The sequence below is a fragment of the Fonsecaea multimorphosa genome (genome assembly GCF_000836435.1).
Source record: "Fonsecaea multimorphosa CBS 102226 unplaced genomic scaffold supercont1.1, whole genome shotgun sequence".
In the NCBI taxonomy this organism is placed as follows: domain Eukaryota; kingdom Fungi; phylum Ascomycota; class Eurotiomycetes; order Chaetothyriales; family Herpotrichiellaceae; genus Fonsecaea; species Fonsecaea multimorphosa.
Window position 1 is genome coordinate 909649 of NW_015971635.1, and position 12939 is coordinate 922587.

General features: G+C 53.6%; 6 protein-coding genes across 6 annotated transcripts; 3 read left to right on the plus strand and 3 right to left on the minus strand.

The window, feature by feature from the left end:
- Positions 1-58: 58 nt before the first annotated feature.
- On the minus strand, positions 59-2449 carry Z520_00346 (uncharacterized protein; the record flags this gene model as incomplete). Its single annotated transcript, XM_016770867.1, has 1 exon — positions 59-2449. One exon carries the CDS (start codon positions 2447-2449, stop codon positions 59-61), a length of 2391 nt encoding a protein of 796 aa, XP_016637777.1.
- A 610-nt stretch (positions 2450-3059) lies between these two features.
- On the plus strand, positions 3060-4617 carry Z520_00347 (uncharacterized protein; the record flags this gene model as incomplete). The annotated part of the gene is made up of 4 exons (XM_016770868.1): positions 3060-3147; positions 3205-3982; positions 4041-4262; positions 4317-4617. The coding sequence occupies 4 exons, from the start codon at positions 3060-3062 to the stop codon at positions 4615-4617; spliced, it is 1389 nt and encodes a 462-aa protein (XP_016637778.1).
- A 62-nt stretch (positions 4618-4679) lies between these two features.
- Z520_00348 (uncharacterized protein) lies at positions 4680-6845 on the minus strand (the record flags this gene model as incomplete). Its single annotated transcript, XM_016770869.1, has 1 exon — positions 4680-6845. The coding sequence occupies one exon, from the start codon at positions 6843-6845 to the stop codon at positions 4680-4682; it is 2166 nt and encodes a 721-aa protein (XP_016637779.1).
- A 784-nt stretch (positions 6846-7629) lies between these two features.
- On the minus strand, positions 7630-8475 carry Z520_00349 (uncharacterized protein; the record flags this gene model as incomplete). The annotated part of the gene is made up of 1 exon (XM_016770870.1): positions 7630-8475. The coding sequence occupies one exon, from the start codon at positions 8473-8475 to the stop codon at positions 7630-7632; it is 846 nt and encodes a 281-aa protein (XP_016637780.1).
- A 708-nt stretch (positions 8476-9183) lies between these two features.
- Positions 9184-11065, plus strand: Z520_00350 (uncharacterized protein; the record flags this gene model as incomplete). Its single annotated transcript, XM_016770871.1, has 4 exons — positions 9184-9721; positions 9790-10161; positions 10256-10448; positions 10522-11065. 4 exons carry the CDS (start codon positions 9184-9186, stop codon positions 11063-11065), a joined length of 1647 nt encoding a protein of 548 aa, XP_016637781.1.
- A 515-nt stretch (positions 11066-11580) lies between these two features.
- On the plus strand, positions 11581-12642 carry Z520_00351 (uncharacterized protein; the record flags this gene model as incomplete). The annotated part of the gene is made up of 1 exon (XM_016770872.1): positions 11581-12642. One exon carries the CDS (start codon positions 11581-11583, stop codon positions 12640-12642), a length of 1062 nt encoding a protein of 353 aa, XP_016637782.1.
- Positions 12643-12939: the final 297 nt, after the last annotated feature.

Consider the following 12939-nt stretch of genomic DNA (forward strand, 5'->3'; position numbering starts at 1 on the left):
TATGCGAAATCGCATACTTCCCCCTGGGGTCGTTGCCGTGACTCGTTCAGTGAGTTCCTCATCGCACAAGAAGCTCTTGGTCCACCCGGACTGTGGCGGCGGGCTGCAGTTCCATCCCTACAGACCGCTCGCGGTAGTAGACTCTGACCGACAGCGCGTCCTGGCCGACATTCTGAATCGTCCCTTCGACCAACATTCCCTCGCTCCACTGGATGCTAACCACGAGATTGCCCTTTGCCCTGAGCCCCTTGACATGCCCGCTCTTCCCCCACTTCTCGGGCAGAGCCGGCAAGATCTCGACCTCTCCGACTTGCACGCTCCGCAGCAACAGCTCGGCCACGGCGGCGGTGGCGCCGAAATTGCCGTCCACGACGAAGATGTTTGTCTCAGCCCCCGCGATCCCGGGCTTGGAGAAGGACAGCAGATTTTGGAACGACAGCTCCGAGATCAGATGCGTGAGGGGCTTGAGCGCCGCGTCGCCGTCGTCGAGCCGCGCAAAGCCCATTGCGAACAGCACGGCCGTGAACTCGATGTCTTCCAGGTCGGCGCGGGCGCGGCGCCTTTCGAGCGTGACGCGCACCGCTTCCGCGAGTTCGGGCGTGCGCCGTTTGCTGATCTGGTTGCTGCGGATGAGGGCCACGATGTGCGACATGTGGCGGTGGTCGGGTTGGGCTTCCTCAAAGTCTTCGAGCCATTCTTGTAATTGGCCATGCTTGCCGATTTGGAGTGGGGGGAGTTTTGGTATGGTCTGTTTAACGCGCTGGATGAAGTCTTTGTTTGTGGCGTCTTGACTGCCAAGTGACGAAGCGACCTCGACGCAGAATGCCAGAAGGTCCCTCACTAGGGCCACATCTAGAGTTGGGGATAGACTCAATGCATGCTCCTGACGTCGGCCCTGCTCCTCGACAAAGAACGTGTTTTCGGGCGATACAGAGGGGCCGGTCACCATATAGCCCGTCTTTTGGTCGGGGGTGGACATATGCTCCAAGAAGAATTCGGCCGCGGATCTCAAAACGTCCCAAGCATACCCCTTCAAGTATGCCTTGTCGAGAGTATACTCCCAATGCTCTTTCATCTCCATGGCCATCCATAGGCCCCCAGTGACATTGAGCCCCCAACTTGTTTCCCAGCCGGGCGCTGTGAATCCCCAGACGTTCGAAAACACGTGCGCAACCCACCCCTTTTGGGTGCCATAGAAATTCCTTGCAGACTGGATTCCAGCTTCCGCGAGTTTCTGCATGTACCTCGCAAGCGGCCGGTGGCATTCGTCCCCCAGTCCACATGGCTCGAGCGGAAAGTAATTCATTTGCGTATTGATGTCAAGGTGATAGTCGCATGACCAGTTCATCGCATTGGCTTCCCGGTCATTCCAGAGGCCTTGCAGATGAAGCGGGAGAGGAGAATCGGAGCGAGTACCTGCAATCAAGAGGTAACGACCATAATTGAAGTATAACGCGTAAAGGGATAAATCCTCCGAGGATTCCCCTTTTGAGGCTGCCAGTACTTTCTGGCGTTGGTCGGTAGGAACGTGTGACGTTGAAGATGTTGGGCCGAGCGTAAGATCCACTCGAGAGTAGAAGTCGTGGTGGTCTTGCGTATGGCACTGCTTGAGTTTGTCATATCCGGCCTCGAATGCAGTCTGGATCTGAGCTCGGGCCAGAGAAATCCAGTCCTCCCCAGGTGTGACCTGATAATCCGTATTCAGAGCAGTCAATATCACCACGGAGGAAGCGTTCGTCACAGAAATGACATCTTCTGTAGACTGTAGTTCGCCATCAGACTGGAGGTGAATCAGACCATGCAGCTTGACACCACAAGTCCCATCACTGTGCACAGTCTCAAGTGCTTGCGTGTGGATTTCCAACTCAGCCGCGCTTGGTTTCTTGGTCGACCAACTTTTGGTCTCTCCTTCAAATCCAATGTTGCAGGAGATTCCAGCTCCCTTGTTCGCCGAAATCTTCACAGCGATGACTTGATGAGGATGGGAGACAAACATCTCCCTGCTAATCTGCATTTTAGAGTCGTCCGGTGTATAGGACACCCAGCCAATGCCTTCGTCCAACCTGAGACCTCTCTCAAATTTACCTTTCTCGGTAGTGCCTCCAGGAACTTCTTCAGAGAGAGAATACTTGATTTTGAGTCGTCCAACACCTAGATTCGTGCCGAAGTTCCCTTTCGGAGGTTGCAACCATTTCTCTGCCAAGGTTTGCACGGCCTGATAATCCTTTTGGATGTAGCGTTCACGCATCTCATTGATGGCGGCCTTGCCACCATATTGGCTCTGCGGCTCGTAATGCTTCCCTGACCAGAAGGTAACCTCGTTCAGTAGGATTGTGTCGGCGTCTACAATCGAAATGACACTGGCGCCTATTCTGCCATTTCCAAGGGCAAGTGATTGAGGAAAGCCTGTGGCCGGAGCAAGGTAATATAGATTATGTGATGGATCCATCCCTGGTAGATGCTGCGAAGGAGGCGATACCTTGTCCTGAGTGCAACAATGATTCTGATAATGGATCGCCCGGCCGTCGAGGAAATTGGCGCAAGTCAAGTATATCTGAGCCCTTCTGCCAGATGGCCGAAACTTCAAAGAGCTTTCGCCAGCCTTTTGCCCGCATCACTTTTTGGATACGTCGTGGCCATGTCAAGCTGCGAAGCCCGAGACCCATGAGCATTTCCACAAAAGCAATCCGTCTACGGGTGTCTCTGCCGTATACCTACTAGAACTGGAATAGATCATCCATGCCCAGTGTGCGCGAATCAGAAGCCGACATCCGGCAATTCGGTCTGATCCCTAAAGCCGGCGAGCCGGCGACAACACAAGTTTACGTGGCCCGTTGGATATGATCAGTGCCGAGAGCGATATGGCGCAACTGGGGCTGTGGTTGAAAGTATTTGAAGAAAAGGATCCGTTATGTCTCGATCATGGTTCATCTGGACGTGGCCATTCGCACTCCAGAGAAGTCCAAATTCACGGCGAAGTGTGACGCGAACAGATTTGCTCACAAGCAAGCCATCAGATCGACGACTTAATCCGTTCACACTGAGATTTTTACAAAATAATGGCGGGCGACAAGGGATTGTCGAATGGCACCCACCACGGCCCAACGAATTTCGACGAAATCATCATCCAGTCATATCAAGTCTATGGTGAGTTCGCGCTGTTCCGAGCTTCAGACACTTTGGAAGACTAACAGGTCGAATCAGATCTGCGCTTCCCGACAAGCCTCACCTCGGCAGGATCAGATGCAATGAATGGCGCTCCTGACTACAGCGCCGCTTACATCGTTTTGAATACCAACTCGCATTTGGCAGGACATGGCTTCTCATTCACTATCGGCCGCGGGAACGATCTGGTCTGTCAAGCTGCTCGTGCCACAGCTGACAGGCTCGTGGGTAAGCGGCTCGCGGATTTGACGTCTAACATGGGCCAAACATGGCGCTTCCTCGTCTCCGATTCTCAGCTCCGGTGGGTGGGCCCTGAAAAAGGGGTTATCCACCTGGGTCTAGCTGCCTGTGTCAACGCCTTATGGGATCTCTGGGGCCGAGCGGAGAAGAAGCCCGTCTGGAAACTCATCGCCGACATGAGGCCCGAGGAGTTTGTGAGGTGCATTGACTTCCGCTATATCGAAGACGCCATTAGTCCGCAGGAGGCAATCGCTCTGTTGGAAGCGCAGGAGGCATCAAAGCCACAGCGACTTCGCGATGCAGAAGCAAATCGGGCGGTACCTGCGTACTCGACCGAGGCTGGGTGGTTGGGATATTCGGACGAAAAGATGCGAAAGTTGATGAAAGACCTCCTTGCCGCTGGCCACGATAAGTTCAAGTTAAAGGTCGGTAGGGATCTTGAGGATGACAAGCGACGATGCCGGATCGCCAGGGAATTGATGGGCGACGAAAAGACCTTGATGGTAGATGCGAATCAGGTCTGGGGTGTATCCGAAGCCATACAATGGATGCTTCAGCTGGCGGAGTTCAAACCAGCGTACGTGCCATATCACCGCATGCTAACCATTCGTCACTGACAGAGACTGAATTTTTAGGTTTATTGAGGAGCCGACATCGCCAGATGACATTCTTGGCCACGCTGCTGTCCGGAAAGCCCTCAAAGCTCACGGCATAGGAGTCGCGACAGGGGAGATGTGTCATAATCGAGTAATGTTCAAACAGCTGCTTCAGGCTGAGGCTATCGATGTCTGCCAAATTGATGCCTGCCGTTTGGGGGGAGTAAACGAGGTTTTGGCCGTCCTCCTTATGGCAAAAAAGTGAGAAGAAAGACTTCCAAGATGCCCAGGCCAAGCAGCTGACAATGATCCCAGGTTTGGAGTCCCGGTTGTCCCACATAGTGGTGGCATTGGCTTGAATGAGTACACGCAGCACTTGTCTTTGGTGGATTATCTTTGCGTATCTGGAGAGCGGAGCATGCTCGAGAACATCACCACCTATAACCACGTCCTCACAACGCCATTGCAGACGCGTGATGGCTTTTTCGTAACTCCACTGGAGTCCGGCTACAGTGTCGAGTTTCAAGGGACCGCAATCTCTCAGTACAGCTATCCAGACGGGACCTTCTGGCGCTCTCAAGATGGCTTGTCAATCATTAATAGCGGCCTGGTTTGACAGGTCTCGGCCAGAGTATGGATGAATGAGCTGTCTTGAGGCTGAATTCGTGGCTGAGGGCTTCAGGCAAATGGAATGGACTGACCAGCACGTGAATGCGCCGCCAGCCATTCGTTCATGTTCATAGATCCAGTCTGGTTCAGATAGACATGGTCAGGGTCCGCAGCGACAGATAGTTGATTTGATATTTCTCCTTGAATACCATGGCCATAGCTTTCTGTTCTGGCATTTTGAGGCCATTCCCGGGTATAGAATGGTGATGCTGCAGGAGTCCGGTGCAAATCATCCACTTCCCCGGCGTTTCCAAGGTTCTGATAGTGGCGAAGTACCATGAGATCGCCAACACTGATGCGCTGAGTGAGAAACGAAGCTAGAGGATCGTGAGCCTCTGACATCTGCGTCCTCAGCTGGTGGTCTTTGATCGATGCGGCCAGCTCGAAGAATTCGCAGTAAAAAATAGCGTGCCAATAAATGTCGCGCAGCTGGCGCAAGAATATCATGCAAAGCTCAAATCGGTTCTTATGGACTTGGCGTCTTTCCTCCGATCTGGAGGATCTGATCCCTAGGACATGAACAATGAGAGGCGCCAATGTAAACGTAACAGCAATCGTGGGACAGAATCTCACTAGGTCAAGGTTGACGAGATGAGTAAACAGCTGCGTGTTGTCCAAAGCCGCATATTCAACCTTTTGCTGACAAGTAGTAGTCCAGTCCCCAGCTCCGTTCCACAGAGTAAGTGACTGGTACAATGCGATGCGAATGGTGTTCAAGCATGCATGCAAAATAGCACGATACATAGTGGCGATCCCTACGTTCCCCGAGACGGTTTGGAGATGGTCTTGTCGTTTCGCCTGAGGCGGCAAAGACCGCGTCCAGCGTTCTAGGGCATCCTCGCAGACCTTGAGCTGATCAGGAGGTGCCGCATCTGTCACTGAGCTTGAATAGCGCAGAGTGACGATGCCTTCGACGATCTGGCAAAGCTTAACGAATTCGATGAATATTGCCTTGACCTCGAGATCTTGCTCAGAGTCACCTTCTTCTTTGACATCATCAAGCACCAGCATCGACGTGGTGCAGTCCAGGCTGTTGATCATGAGAGGGCGGCCAGTCCCCAGACCATTGCAGCGGTCTCGTACGACACACGCCCACCAAATTCGTGCCCATAGAGCCCGATGAGGGACGTTGCCAGGATCCCTATGCAGCCCACTGACTTGAGCCAAGCTGATAGCTTGGTGTATCCAATGCCACGTGTGCTTTCGTTCAGTGATAGAGGGGTAGTACTGACTGATCAATAATAGAGCCTGAATAGTGGCAATCGGGTCTTCATCATAGTCGAGATCATAAAGTCGGCGTGCCTTGAGGTAATATGCATGGCGCGCCTGTTTGCGGGATGAAAATCCCGCCGCCGAGACGACCTCGGAGGGCACAACTCCGATTGCTATGAAAAGCACAGCTTGGAGGAGCAGGAGACTGTAAGGTGAATTGCAAGGAGCCGACTCGAGACTAGAAGGATTTCGAGCCGGGCTTGCGTGATGTGCAGCGCTTGGACTGGTGGTCATCGAGACTTCGATGGACTTCATGGATTGCATGAATTCCGACTTTTGGACAACAGGAAAGAACGGGTGGAAGATAGTGAAGTAGGCATCAATCAACGCCGAAAGGACCTGTGGTGGAGGAATGTCGAAGCAACCAGCGTTTTTGAGATAGTGCAGTTCATCCTCACTGCAGCCCGAGACCGGCGCAGACGACCCTTGGTTTTTGTCCGATGCCAATTGAAGCACAATGTCCTCGAGAGGCCTTGCATCTGAACGTTGGGGTTGAGAAAGGCGCATTAAAAAGGCATAGTGGGGAACCGAATGCAACAACCTGTGTCTGGAAAATGAAGATGTCCGCCGCGTTGAAGATTGCTCAATCCCTTCTGGAGTTGCAGACAGCGAATCGACAGCAGCCTCGCTGGCTGTCGGGAGGCCAGTCGCCGATGTGCCAATTCCATTGTGATGTGTTCGAGCAGGAGTGGAAGATGAGTGGGCAGGGTTCGCTTCAGTCAGAGACCCTACAGTAGACTTGTGTCGCTTCTTCCTGTCGACAGCTAGACATTCGAAGCCATCCTGATCACAATTCGAGCACGGCGACCCCTTTGTTGCATAGTCGCACCTGACCTTCCTTTTCCGGCAAGACAAGCAAGCTTTCGCAGCGCGTCGGGTTCTGTATGGGGCTGTTGCAGGCATACCATGTTCTCCTGGTGGCGGAACAGCTGTAATGCGACCGGAACATGAGCGGAGGAAGAAAGCAAAGGCGGAGGCACGCGCAGCAGATGCCAAGACTTGTCACGTGGCAGAATAGCCAACAGCATTCCCACTTGGCAGTTCCCGCCCTCTAACTCCCACTGAACTTCCTCCTTGTAGCTGACAATCGGGTTGTGCACCCCGTGCGAACCTAGTGCCTACATACCTTCTGGCTAGCTCCAGTCTGGCCAAAGCGACCCCGAACATGTCCTGACCCTATATCGTGGGAAATCCCTCATCGGCAAAACGCTAGTTTGCTTGCTATCCGCGAAGCCAAGTTCCGGGTCTAGGAGATGAGTCTGATGCCGCTTCGGCATTTCGGTTAAGAGAAGGTCTCGAACTTGCATCGCTACAGCGGATGCGAGTTGCCATGCCCCTGGAGTCTTGTCCCTATCCATTTTCAGCGGCCCGCAAGAGGTTCTGGTCAAGCACAAACGTGAGCCAACAACATCAGGTGTCGGCCTTGCGGAGGGTGTGGTTGTCCCGCGCACCAATATATGGCCTCCAGAACTACCAATTGCTCCACAGACGAAAGGAACAGCACGTCGAACCTCGATGTCGACCATAGGTCTTGCTACACAGTCGTGGAAAAATGCACGAGAAGAGACGTTACTCTCCCAGGGGATAAACTCGATGCCAAGCCCAGAGATTCCGATCCGCAATGCGCGGGCCAACAGATAGAGATTCAACCACTTCGTGCTTCACACGAATATCGCTCAGTCCTCCTCTAATGCTGCCACAGTGAAGATGGCAGGTCATTCGGATCTATGTCAAAGATGTGTGGGAAAATCGTCTTAAGATTTTCAGACCTCAGCTCCGGCCACTGTTCGCGAACAGTCTGCAGCAATAGGTCGTACCAGATTCGGTACCCCTTTGCTGTGAAGTGGACACCATCTGAAGCCAATAACCCGGCAAGCTTCCCAGAGGTGGCGAGGGCTTGCGACAAAGAATTTGGTTGAACGCCCCCAACGCATTCCCTACGCCCGAGGATGGGCTGTCCTTCCGTCCACCCTGCAGCATCCATGAAGGCGTGCCACAAGTCAACAAATGCGACATTGCTCTGCTTTCCGAAGTGTCTGGCGACTTGTGCTGTAGCATCCGAGTAGAGTCTTGCCCTCTGAGTATCTCGATCTAACGGGGCTTCGGGTGCGAGCTCGTTGACTGGCGCTGGTCCTACGAGAACCACCGCTTCGACCCCCTGTCGCTTGGCTGCTGCCACCATGTATGATAGATTTTCCTTATATCTATCGAGGGGTACGCTTTGTGAATGTCTGTTGTGGCTGGGATCTGCCGCATCGTTTGTGCCAAAGGATATCACTAACAGCCTGATCCTAGCATTGCGAGTTTGTGTGGTTTGGTTTGCGACCGGCGCTTCTGACTGGAGGATGGCGTCGATGATATGGCGTCCATGTTCCGTGTTATACCCGCCATAACCATGTGTTATTACCTGTACCTTGGACCAGTACTCGTGCTGCAACGCCGGCGCAAGGTTGAATCCACCGGCTTGGCTGGAACTTTGCTCAGTCTGAGAATCACCAAACAGAACGATCTTTTGGACAGTGATAGACCTCATGACTGGGGATGAGGGAGTGGTTCACACTGTTGTCTAGGTCGTAACCTCTAGAGGTAACCATCCCGTTGCCAAGGAGTCCTGTCACGCGATCTCTGGTGTCCTTTCTGACCCTTTTCTAGATGTTCGGTAAACGGCGTAAGGCAATGCTTTAGCGTCTGAGGTTCAGAAACAAACTCTGCTGGCCGATTAACCGTGATGAATATGAGACACCTATACCGGTTAAGCCAATAGGAATGATGTCCTCGGCAATATCGAGTACGATTACGGCCAAATCCCGCTTGACTTTTGGCGGCTCAGAGTCAGAAGCGATGCTACCCTGAGTCCTGCGTTCCCCACGGGGCGGGCGAGCAGAAGGACATCCAATTGTTGCAGATCCATTCTGAAAACGACCAAGTCTTCATGTCCCCCGCACTGTTGGTTGGTATGGCCTGACAAAACTTGGAAGATGGGCCGTTCGCGTCGGATAACATGGCGGCTTTGCTGTACTGCCATTCGTACTGCAATCATACCAAGGTAGGAGGCTGGCAATGTTGGGATGAAGCCAGAATGCTCATAAGAACGAGACGCCTCTGCTGGAATTTATCTATCGTCGTTGTTCAAGCTCTCCAACATTCGAGCTACACCGTTCCTCTTTACATTCTTCCCGATCTCTAACCCTTGTGTCCTCGCGCGAGTAGTGCTGCGTCCGGTACAACCAGTCTAGCAGTCATGGCCACCGCCTCCCAGACACAGGACAAGGATGGCACCACGTTCATTGAACACTCTGCCAGCCTCGAACCGGGCATCACGGTGGAGAAGACACTTACAGATGCAGAAGTCACCGGCAAGCTTGACAGCATCACCACCTCCATGGCCCACCAGGGCACCCACACGGAACACGAGCTCACCTATCTTGAAGCGTTGAAGATCTACCGTAAAGGTGCCTTCTGGTCGATATTTTTCTCTCTGTCCATCATCATGCGCGCCTACGACATTGAGATCACCGGAAACTTCTTCGCCCTCCCATCGTTCCAAAATCATTTTGGCCGCGAAGTTCCTGGTCATGGCTACCAGATCCCTGCCGACTGGCAGGTCGCTATGTCTATGGGTTCCCTCGTTGGTCAGATAATCGGTGCATACATTGTTGCAATCCCAATGGAGAAGATTGGGCGCCGGAAAACATTGGCTATATATCTCCTGTTGACCTCCGCGTTGGTGTTCATGCAGGTCTTTGCTCCAAACATTCAGGTCTTGACAACAAGCATGTGTAAGTGCTTCATGGAATGGTTCCGTGGAGCAACAGAGAGACTGACATCCCTTTCCTTCTCTCAATAGACTTGTCGGGCATTATCTGGGGCGGATACTGTGTCCTTGCCCCAACCTATGCTTCGGAGTGTCTTCCAATGAAACTCCGAGGGTTCTTGACCGGATATATCAACCTGTGCTATGTCATGGGCCAGTTTATCCAGACGGGGATCACGAGGGGGTTCATCAACAGAGTGGACAAGTGGGCATACAAAATACCCTATTGCATACAATGGGCATGGCCGATAATCATCCTCCCGGGATTGCTCTGGGCCCCCGAAAGCCCCTGGTGGCTTGTGCGTCAGCATAAGATGGAGGAAGCAGAGCGCTCCCTTAAGAGACTGTCGGAAGAGCACGAGAAGGTGGAAGCGACAAACACTCTGGCTATGATGGTGAAAACCGGTAAGTGTTGCCTCTCACTGTACAGACCTCGCCGCAGGGTATTCTCGTTCCTGGTGGCTCTGAGACGCCGATGCTAACTCGAGGGTCTGCTTAGATCTGTATGAGCGCGAGGTCGAAGTCGGCACCACTTACATGGACTGCTGGAAGGGCCCAAATCGCAGGAGGATGGAGATTTGCATCATGCTCTTCGTCATCCAGAACTTCTCAGGCAACCCGGTGGGCTTTGCGACTTATCTTTTTGAGCAAGTTGGCTTGAGTGCCAAACACTCGTTTGATATGGGCCTTGGGTGAGTTCTCAAGCAAAGAAAACTCCTACTCTCATTTGGGCAGACAACTGACATGTATGCTATTCCGCCCCAGACTCAACGGCCTTGGATTCCTCGGGACTCTTGCATCTGCCATCCCTCTCATCTACTTTGGAAGGCGCATCTGTTACATGGCAGGTCTAGGCTACGTCATCGTCATTCTGTTCGTCGTGGCCTTTATGTGTCTTGCGTCGGACTATGCAAGCAACCCAGCGTACTCTTGGGCGCAAGCAGCGCTCTTGTGCACCCTACAGTTTGTGTGGCAGATGACGCTCGGTCCGCTTACCTACGTTGTGGTGTGCGAAACTCCGTCCACGAAACTCAGGTCGAAGACGATAGCTTTGGCCACGATGATCGATGCAGCAACTGGCCTCGTCACTACAGTGATTGGTCCTTACCTCCTCAATCCTGGCGCGGCCAACGCTGGGGCCAAGATCGAGTTTTTGTACGGCGGTATCTCCATCATCTCGCTCACATGGTGCTTCTTCCGTCTTCCAGAGACTAAGAATCGGACTTTCGAAGAGTTGGATATCTTATTCGAGAGACGGGTGCCGGCACGAGAATTCAAGGGTTATGTTATTGAACAGGCTGATGAGTAGTGAGGGACAGATCCAGGCTCTCGATGCTTGGAGAATATTGCGGTCACTTGCTCGCAAATGCATATCAGATGGCCGATTGGTACCTATACATGAACGGCGACGGCGCGAGTATATCCAGGCCACAGGATGTGCACATATGATGGGAGAAATGAACGCCTGTTTGACTCAGCATTAGCCGTCTTTGCCGGCTTTGCCGGGCCTTTTACGGAAGTCGCGGTTGTTGTCAATACCTGTGGATGCCCGGCTAATGGGCTGATCTACCGGCATGGAGAATGCGGGGAACGGAGGGCGAAAGGAGTGATTCATATATAGATACATGATTCCATAGAGAATGCATTCTGGTAGAGACCGCACGAGCCGATCTTGAAGAAAGCCGAACGTATAAAGCGACAGGGTCACCACCCTCTCGGCTCCGGCTGGTCTCGTCAACCTACACTACGACCCTGCCTACTTCCTAGGACGATTCAGTGACATTGCAGTATCCGCGAAACTGCCTGTTTAGTCGCCTGCTAGCCATGGCGACGGAGAAGAAAGTCTTCCTTATAGGACCGGGCCTGATCGGCACCGACCTGCTAGAGCTGCTCGTTGAGGCCGGCTATGAAGTCACCACCATGGTCCGAAGGGAGGCACACGCTGCACAAGTCAAAGACCTCGGCGCCAGGGAAGTGGTCATGGGCTCTCTGGACGACAAGGACATCATCCGCAAATACACGGCGGCGAGTCCGATTGTCATCCACACCGCCACAGCCGATCATCTGCCTTCCGTCGAGGCGGTGCTGGAAGGCGTGCGCCAACGTGCCGAGCAAGGGCTGGAGACAGTCTTCCTCCACACCAGCGGGACGAGCGAGCTGGTCGACAACTCCAAGGGCATGTACAAATCCGACAAGGTCTATTCGGACGAACGGCCCGAGGAAGTCGACCAAGTGCCGGACACGGCGCCGCACCGCGAGATCGACCTCGCCATCCTGGCGGCGCGGCGGGACCTAGGCACCAAGGCCAAGATCAGCATCGTGCTACCCTGCCTCGTGTACGGCATCGGCAAGTGCTCGGGGAGGGTGTCTATGCAACTCCCGACCATGGTGCGGTTCGCGCTGAAGCACGGCTGGGCCCCCGTCATCGGCAAGGGCCTCTCGGTGCGCAGCAACATCCACGTCCAGGACCTGGTGCGCGGGTACATGGTCATCCTGGACTGGATGCAGCGCAGCAGCGCCGACGAAGTCCTCAAAAACCCTTACTTCTTCTGCAGCACCGGCGAGGACATGGCGTGGGGGGATGCCGCGGCGGAGATTGGCAGGCTGTTGCACGCGGCGGGCAGGATCAAAGACCCCACCCCGCGACCTGTCCCGCCCGAGCTCTACGGTGACTTGTTCGGCGTGTACAGTCCGACCACCGTGGGAGCGAATTCCAGGAGTCGTGCCGATCGGCTGCGAAAGATGGGCTGGAGTCCAAGGGAAAAGGGTGTCTTGGAATCATTGCGCGAGGACGAGGTGCCGATCCTGCTTAAGGAGACGGGTGAGTGGAATGGGTACACGGGCCTGGCGTCTTCGGGTACGCATGTGCTGAAGAGCTTGGAGTAGTCTATGCAATACTCGTAGGGAATATGAACCAGGATGCTTATAACCCGTCACTCCAAATGCCAGGCAGTGGCGGGGAGAAGTTAATGTGATAAGCAAAGTGTCATACACGCCAAGCCCGAGTCTGGTTTCGTAGTCATTGCCAGGGCGTGAATGTAAACCTTGCAATGCGTTCTTTTCCGACAAATCAATGCACTACAACTCGTGTTCATACATGTTTTATTCAACAATCGAAGCGACATCGTTCTTCGGTACTTCCTGTGACATGACTACGCAACCCCCACCTACTTCACCGTCTCC